Raw genomic sequence first — 8,964 nt, 5'->3', positions numbered from 1 at the left:
TTTTCTGTAGTCCCTAACTGCCAGAGCCAGGTCTCCCAAGCTACCTTTTATTTAACTACTTTGTGATTGCATATATTTTGTTTTATGTTGTATATTTTTTTTGTGTATTTGTCTCCCCATTAGAATATAAGTTCATGATGAATAGGGACTATTGCATTCTTTGCATTCATATTCGAGGGGCTGAACACATGGAGGGCACAAAATACATATAATATCAAACAACTGCCTTAGTCACTCATTTGAGTGGTACTCATTTACTGGTACTGCTGTCCTACATAAAAGGATGAGGAAGAGAATGATATGGCATAAGTTCTAGTTGTGATATACCCTCTGCAACAGAAAGATATGGGACAATTACAGTGACAATAGACGGTTTCTCAACTTTCTATTCTGAGGCATTTCCCAGTTTTGTTTTGTTTTTTGGCTTACTTCACTAGTTTTTACAGATACTACTCCTACTCTACAAGGAACCCCCTCCTCCCCTTACCTTAGTCATAGTCCTGTAGAAATATCAAAAATTGGGTAGTTGACTATAAACAAAAAACAACCAGTCATACTGAACCAGGGCTTAATTTATTGGCATGTCAATTTACACAGTCAGGTGTTTTCCTCTCAATAGCAAAACATGAAGTGAGACAGTTTTCAATCTGCCATAACATATAACTGAAAAGCTTCACTTTGAAAATGTAGCATTAGTCAGGTTCTAGAGGAAAAAAAGAGAAAGCAAGAGTTGCAAGTTATTTTTTTCCTTAAAAATTCATTAATTTAAGATATGTATTTCTTTCTTTCTTTTTTTTTTTTAAGGCAATTGGGGTTAAGTGACTTGCCCAGGATCACACAGCTAGTATGTGTCAAGTGTTTGGTTGGAGGCTGTTTTTGAACTCAGGTCCTCCTGACTTCAGGGCCAGTGCTCTATCCACTGCGCCACCTAGCTACCCCAAGATATGTATTTCTCATACCAAACCAGAAAACGCATACGTTTTGTTTCGATTCACACACTATGAAAATCTATGTCTTATTCCCTATTTTTAACTGTACTAGCTTCACTTATCTCTTTTGGCCACAGGATGGCACTGTTGAGCTAAACAGTATTATTTCCCTTGCAGCTGTGAAGCTGTCCTAGTCAATTATTTTTGTTCTCAAAAGGCATAAATCTTCATAAGCTGGGGTCTTGACTCACATAACTTAAAAGCCTTCACTGTGTTAATGTCACAGCCTAAAGGTCAGAGGTGGGACTTGAACCCAGGTCCTCCTGACTCCAATGCAAACTCTATCCACTGCTTCTCAAGTAGATGGGTTATTGCTTTAAAATGAAAAATAGTGAAAAGAATAGCACCATCATCTAATGGAAAGGACGCTAGACTGAGTGGAGTGAGCTGTGTTCCAAGTTTGGCTCTACTGATTGCCTCTCTGCTTCCAAGTGCAAGTGACTTTTAAAAACAGGTTACTGATATTTGTAAAAATATCTAAACTTAAGCACTGCATCTCTGGACTCATAAGCATAAGTGGTTAAAGGATTAACATCCATTACACTGGAATGCTTCTGTTGATTTGGGCTTTAAAACTGTTTAAAGTGCCCACTCCCAGGTCTTCAATTATGTACCTTGCTTGTCCTTCTGACATACAGATGTCACTTTACATCGGAATACTGATACTGACTTAAAGGTCTGTGGCACACAAGAGTTTAGAGAGGCCCTTCAAGGATATTTTTCATTTGGCACTTATGACAATCCAGAGAGGCTGACAGGGCAAATATTGGTATCTCCATTTTATAGATGAGGAAACAGTCACAGAGGGGTCAAGGAATTTACCCAAAGCTATAAAACTAATGAATGTATAAGCCATGACCAGAACTCAGTTCTGAATCTTATAGCAATGCTTTCCATTGTTCCACATTGCCTTATTTTTCAGAGCAGATATAATGAACCAATTATCAACAGACCATTAAAGCATACATTTAGAAGAAAATGAAGTATTCCATAAAAGGTCTTTAATCGATAAATTAGAATAAATTTAACTATTTCAGTAGTGAGCAACACAGAGCTTTCAGCCCCTATGTAGAAAATTACAAAATTCCCTGCCTCAGGGAACTCACATTTGATTAGAGCGGACATCATGTCTCTCTTCTATCCCTCCTCCCCCCAAATAATAATAGCAGCTAACATTTTTGTAGTAATTACTATGTATTACGTACTGAGTTAAATGCTTTCCAATTATTACCCCATTTGTTCCCCATAACAACCCTGGAGGCGTAGGTGCTATTATTATCATCCCCATTTTGCAGATTAGGTAACTGTGGCAAACTGAGGTTAAGTGACTTATCCAGGCCACACAACTAGTGTCTGCAGCTGGATTTAAAAGCAGGTCTTCCTGACTCCAGGCCTGGTGCTTTATCTACTGAGCCACCTAGCTGCCAATATATGTATTTACAAAATAAATTCAAGATAATTTGGGAGAGAAGTACAAGCAGCTTAGATAGACCCAGAAAGGACTCATACAGGAGGTGGTATTTAAGCTAAACTTTGAAACAAATTATGTGGAGGTGAGGAAAGAGTGTATTCTAGGAATGAAAAGGTGACGTTGAGTCATGGATAGGGAACAGCAAGAAGGTCAGTTTGGCTGAAGCAGAGAGTATACGAAGGGAGTAATACTATGTGTACATATAAGATGGACTAGAGCTAGGTCATACACAGGCTTTAAATGTCAAACAGAAGAGTTCAGTTGATACTGTGAGCAACAGGGAGCCAATGAAGATTACTGAGCAGGAAAGTAGCATTTGAATTAAAAGAGGGTATGGGGATAGAGAAAAGATAAATTAGGAGGTTATTGCAATATTCCTGGAGAGAGGGGGTGAGGGCCTGAATTAAGATGGTAGTAATGTGGATGGACTGAAGGGAACTGAGAAATGTGGTGAAAGAAGAATTAGCAGGACTGGGCAACCGTCTGGGTGCACAGGGTAAAGGTGGAACTGAGGAGAGTTCTCGAGTTTGGGAAGCCAAGTATCTGTGGGGACAGCAGTGCCCTCATCTTCCCTAATGCTCAGTTTGCATAGAGATTCCATTATCTCTCAGTTCTGGTTAAGTTCACTTTTTTTTTTTTTTTTTTTAAGTGAAGCAACTGGAGTTAAATGACTTGCCCAGAGTCACACAGCTAGGAAGTGTCTGGGGCTGCATTTGAACTCAGGTCCTCCTGACTCCAGCGCTGGTGCTCTATCCACTGTGCCACCTAGCTGCCTTTTAAGTTCATTTTCACCAGGCTTTATTTCATGTACCTTAACCTATTATGGCATTAAGTTTCTAAATGTACTTCAACCCAGACCAACAAGAGAGAAAAATCTGAAAAAATTAAGCTCCGACTTTCAAAGCACGCTACGGAAACTGCAACGGTTCCTTAAAAATCAGCTACTTACACATTACTCCTTTTTAACTTTCACTATTTTTACATTGCTGCCAGAAGCTTTTTCAGCATTTGCTTTGAATTCAGTCTTCAGTGCATCTCTTACTGCTTTTGCACAGATCTGGGAATATCGGATATAGCTGGAAAAAAAAATGGGAATAATGGCAAGTTATGAATTACTGACTGGGCCAAGTTGGCAAGATAAAGAAGCTATGCTTATTTAAAATTGCCTTCTGAATACAGAACGTGAATATGTTTTTTAAATGCTTCCAACTGGAAATATTTTTTCTAGCAAGTTATTCCAATGACTTCATTAGAAATACAGGATTCTCCCCTCCCCCCAAACTGTCATACTAAAACTGGCTTTGAATCCTATATTAAAATGAAAAGTTCTTAGTGAGCAAAACCAAAAAGTCTCTGATCTCAAGGTAAAATTCTGGGGGTTTGAGCATATATAAATATAATTCAAGGTAAATTGAAGAGAGCTGAGGGACTCAGATAAGATTTCAAAGGAGCCATCTGAGCTTTGTTGAGAAGAACAGGATTCTAAAAGGCAAGAGATGAGAAGGGTATGCATGCTATGCATACAAATGTATCAAGTTTCCAGTCCATGGAAAAGTTAATTGTGGTCTACTTTACCTGGAACAAAGCTTGTTCAAAGAGGAATGATGTGAAACAAGACTAAAAAAGCAGGTTAAGAGCTATATTGTAGATAGTATATTTTATCCTAGAAGCAAGGAGGAGACATCAAAAGTTTTTGATGCATAGTTTTGGCAACCTCAGACCTATACCTTAGGAAGACTATCTTGGCAACTGAGACTGGAGTGAAGACATACTAGAAGAAGCAGGGCGACCACTTAGGAAGTCATTGCTTAGGCAAGAGGTAACAGAGTGGTGGTATAGTGACTGGATGGAGAGAGGAAGCTGGATTAGCATCCATCAACGGTGACTGGTGGATGATGAGGTGGTTAGTAGAGAAAGTGCTAACTTACCACTGTCCTAATACTTTTATTTGACTTTCTTGAACTGCATTTGTGAGTAGCAATGGAGCATAAAAGAATGAGCATTGCTCTAAGCCAAGAAAACCTGGGTTTGACTCCCACTTCTGACATATTAGCTCTGTGACAATGGGAAGGGTGGGGGCAGGGAAGATTGGAAAAGAGTTTTTGGATGTGCAGAATTTGAAACCCCTCCAGGACATGCAGGAGGAAGTTTAGTAATTAGCTGATGTTAAACTGGAGTTCAAGAAGGATTAGGGATAAATATTTATTTATTGTTGTGGCAATTGGGGGTTAACTTGCCCAGGGTCACACAGCTATTAAGTGACAAGTATCTGGTCTGGGAAGGCATTTGAACTCAGGTCTTCCTGACTCCAAGGCCATTGCTCTATCCACTGTGCCACCGAGCTGCCCCTTGGGCTGAATATTTAAATATGGAAGATAGAGACGTAGAAATAGTGTACTCCAAGAGAGAAAAATGAGATTACCAAAGGAGAACAGAAAGAAGTTAAAAAGACACAGCCCTGTAGGATACCCACAGTATATGTTCAAGACATGGAGCATAAAGCAGCAAAGGAAATGGAATGAAAAGACAGTTTGGAAAACCAGGAAAGGGCAATGTCATGAAAGACAAGGGAGTGCCGAGTAGGAGATGGTTACTAGTGTTAAAAGCTGCCAAGAGTTCAAGAAGAATGATGCTGAGAAGAGGACATGGGATTTAACAGTTCAGTGGTAGCTGCTTTAAAAAAAGAAAGAAAGAAAGCCAGAAACTTTGGAGAGCAGTTTCAGTGGAAAAGTGGAATTAAAAGTCATACTGAAAGGCACTGAGAAATAAGTGGGTGGCAAGGGAAGTTGAGGCAGTAAACACCGACTATTTTTTCCAGAAGTTTGGCAGTAAAGGAAAGGAGAACATAGATTAGGGACATTGTACAGTTAAGTCTAAGTTTTTAAAAAATAGGCTAGACCTGAGCATGCTTATAGGCAGCAGGGGAAGAGAACACAGATTAGGGGTATGGTTCAGTCAAGTGAAGGTTTTTTCCTAAAGTTAGGGTAGAACTGGGCATGTTCATGGGAAACAGGGAAAGAACAGATAGGATGAGAGGGAAGATGAAAGAGAGAGAATGATAAGTATAGTAAGGTAAGGGTCAGAATCTAAAGCAGCAGGTAAATCTTTGGCAAAAAGGGATCCTCTTTCATAGAGAGATCTTTTGAAGTGTAGAATAGGGGAAATGAGGGAGCTCCTCTGATGATGGCCTCAATTTTCTCTGGAGAGTAAGAAGGGGTCACCTAGTTGAAAAGAGAGGAATAAAGAATAATGTTGAGAGTTGAAGAAAGGTTTAGGAAAACTGGTTTTGGGGGTGGGAGGAATCGAAGAAAAAAACAAAAAACAAACATGTTTTTATTAAGGTCCTACTATATATCAGACACATTGGGCTATGCCCGGGAGATACAAAGACAGATATGAAACTCTCAAAGAATACATTCTGTCAGGGGAGTCAACATGTACATATATACAAAATCAAAGGATAAGCTCACTTATGCTCATAGATTCCATTATCAATATGCAGATATATTTCACATTTAAATATCTAGCCCAAATCTCTCAAACTCAACTGCTTGTTGGGCATGTCCTCCCATGTGCACTCTAGGGTTCTCAAACTGAACATGGTCAAATAAGAACCGAATATTTTTCTGTTATCTCATCACCTCCTCTCCAAAATTCCCAGGTTTCATCTAGGGTACCACCATCTTCACTATCCACACAATATATCTGAATATAAACATACATAAAATACATAGAAGAAATTTTTTTTTTTGGGGGGGGGGAAGAAGATGGGGAACTACTATTTGGAAGGAATCGGGAAAGGTTCAAGTACAAGGTGGTGTTGAACTGAGTTTTAAAGGAAACTAGGCAATTTACAAGGCCAAAGTAAAGGCCAGCACTGTAAACTCCAGGAGGGCACTGACTTTTTTTCCTTTTTGTCTGGGCATCTCCTATGCCTAGCACAATGGTTGGTTGACTGTTGTTGTCAACAACAATAGCTTGTTGACTGATTTCAAACATAAATGGTAGTCCTGGCAAAGGCTTAAGATAGGCAACAGAAAATCAGGTATGAAGCACAGCAAAGTGGTTAGTTCTGCTGGACCAGGGTCCAGGGGAGTAATGTCAAGTTAGAAAACACTATGTGCCAGGCACTGTGCTGAGAGCTGGGGATACAAAGAAAGGCAAAGGACAGTCTCTGCTCTCAGGGAGCTCAGTCTAATGGGGGACACAACATGCAAAAAAGCAGTACAAACAAGATACATACACAATAAATTAGAAATAATCGACAGAGGGAAGGCACTAGCATTAAAGGGGGACATTAAAAGCTTCCTGCAGAAGGCAGGATATTAGCTGAGATATGAAGGAAGCCAGGAGGAAGGGATGAGGTGGGAGAGAATTTCAGGCATGGGGGACAGTCAATGAAAATACCAATGGAGTGTCTTGTACAAGAACAGCAAGGCGGCCTGTATGACTGGAATGCAGAGTATATGGGAGAAGGGCAAAGTAAGGTACAAGAAGACTAGAATGGTAGGAGTTAGCCCTAAGGAGCTTTTTCGTGCCAAAGAGAGTATTTTGTATTTGATTCTGGAGATGATAGGGAGCCACTTTATGTTTACTGAGTGGACGATTGCAGTCAGACCTTTAGGAAAATCACTTTGGTGGCTGAATAAAGGATGGATGGAGGGGGGGAAAAGACCGGAGGCAGGGAGCCTAACCAGCAGGATATTGCAACAGTCCAGGCATGAGGGTGGTAGCAGCGTCAGAGGTGAAGTAAAGGTAAACAGACAAGACTTGGAGAAGATAATGATCAATAGGAGCAAGGGTCCAGAACACCAAGGATTGAGAAAGGGTCATTTTAAGAGACAAGTGGCAAAGTGAAGCAGCTAAGTGGTGCAGTAGCTAGCACTCTGGACCTGTATTTCAAGAAGGCCCAGGCGCAAATCGGAACTCAGATATTAGCTATGTAACCTTGGGCGGGTCATTTAACCTCTCAACCATAGTTCTTTATCTGTAAAATGGGGATAATAATAGCAGCTACCTTTCAAAGTTGTGAGGATAAGGTGAAATATTTGCAAGGTGCTTTACAGGTCTAAAATGCTTACTATTGTTCCTAAAAAGTCAGAGAAATAGGTGGAAGTCAGTTTGAGGTTTTTTGTTTTTTTAAGTCGATCATGGAACGTGCTTGCAGCACTGAGAGAGTGACCCGGCTGAGGTCACAAATTCAATCCAATGAGTACTTAATATTTATCGGACTGAACTGAATCACGAAGCCGCAGCGGACGCTGTCCCGGGTGGTGTGACTTCTGGCAGGGGCTCAGGAGGACAAGAGTGGACAGAGGAGGGCAGGGCGGGGAGCTGCGGGGGAAGGCGGCCACAGGCTGCCGGGGCCCAGGCCCCGGCGCCGGTCACGGCTCGGCGGTCTCTCAGGCAAGGCCCCGGCCGCCCAGGCCAGCCGAAGAAATCTGAAGAGACCCGGCTCTGGAGCCATCTTGCAGAGCCTCAAGCCAGTCGCCCAAACCACCCCCAGACCTACCTGAGTCCAGCCTGTCTCCAATAGGCCACCATGGCTGCGGAGAAGGCGGGCGACGGACGCAACGAGGGAGAAGTCGAGCGGCTCAGGAAGGTCACGAACCGGAAGGGGAAGGGGCGGAACTGCGGCCGGCTTGCCAATCCCGCTCGTGCTCTCATCACCCGCACTAGCTTTCCTTGTAACCAATAGCAGAGGGCTTTTTATAGCGGGTTGGGCGGCGTCCAATCAAAGTTCTCGATTCCCGTTGGGCAAGCCCTGCGCAGGGAGCTCCGCTCACGTATGGTTGGACCGGGCTTCCTGGTCACCGCGGCTGCTTCCTTCTTACGTTAATGTGTCTCTCAGTCTCCCTTTCGTATTTGGTGTAGATTAAAAGTAGATTAAAAACAAAACCCCTCGCTTCACTTAAGCAGAATTTACCCTACCCCAGTGTTGCACAGGACGTTCAGGGTTAGGGAATGACATTATGACTTCCGCCTTTAGAACATTTGCTTGGGCTGCCCCCATCCCTGTAATGAATGAGAGCTCGCCCTTCTCAGCTGCGTACTTCGCAACTGCTGGATCCCTGGAGCCTCGGCTCAAGAGCCCCTTCCTACAAGAGGCCTTAAACGTGTGTGTGTTCATTTGTTTCAGTCATGTCCGACTCTTCGTGACCCCATTTGGGGTTTTCTTGGCAGAGATACCGGAGTGGTCTGCCATTTCCTTTTCCAGCTCATTTTGCAGATGGGGAAACTATGGCAAACAGGGTGTGTCTATGTGCAAGGCTTTAAATTACAGAGAAGGTGCCAGCTGGAATTGACAGTGGGAGTTCCCTATACTGCACACACACGTATAAATACAATATGTATATGGTATATATTTATCTATAAATGTATACAAAGTACAAGGCAGGTAACTGCAGGGGAAATCGGGAAAGACCCTTTTGTAAGAAGTAGTGCTGGGATTATGAGAGGTGAGAAGTGCAACTGATATGGGATATTGCTTATGCAGAGAAAAAA

At 42.1% G+C, this 8,964-nt stretch overlaps 1 protein-coding gene across 1 annotated transcript; it reads right to left on the bottom strand.

The window, feature by feature from the left end:
• Nucleotides 1-551: 551 nt before the first annotated feature.
• On the bottom strand, nucleotides 552-8,084 carry ATP5F1E (ATP synthase F1 subunit epsilon). Its single transcript, XM_027850492.1, has 3 exons — nucleotides 7,973-8,084; nucleotides 3,410-3,536; nucleotides 552-703 (listed from the first exon to the last, which is right to left on the bottom strand). Exons 1-2 carry the CDS (start codon nucleotides 8,002-8,004, stop codon nucleotides 3,413-3,415), a joined length of 156 nt encoding a protein of 51 aa, XP_027706293.1. The 5' UTR covers nucleotides 8,005-8,084; the 3' UTR covers nucleotides 552-703; nucleotides 3,410-3,412.
• Between the last annotated feature and the right edge of the window lie 880 nt (nucleotides 8,085-8,964).

This window comes from Vombatus ursinus, unplaced genomic scaffold, assembly GCF_900497805.2.
Source record: "Vombatus ursinus unplaced genomic scaffold, bare-nosed wombat genome assembly UNPS02000580.1, whole genome shotgun sequence".
Classification (NCBI taxonomy): Eukaryota; Metazoa; Chordata; class Mammalia; order Diprotodontia; family Vombatidae; genus Vombatus; species Vombatus ursinus.
The sequence above is the reverse complement of the archived record's forward strand: the minus strand, read 5'-3'. Positions and strand labels throughout refer to the sequence as shown.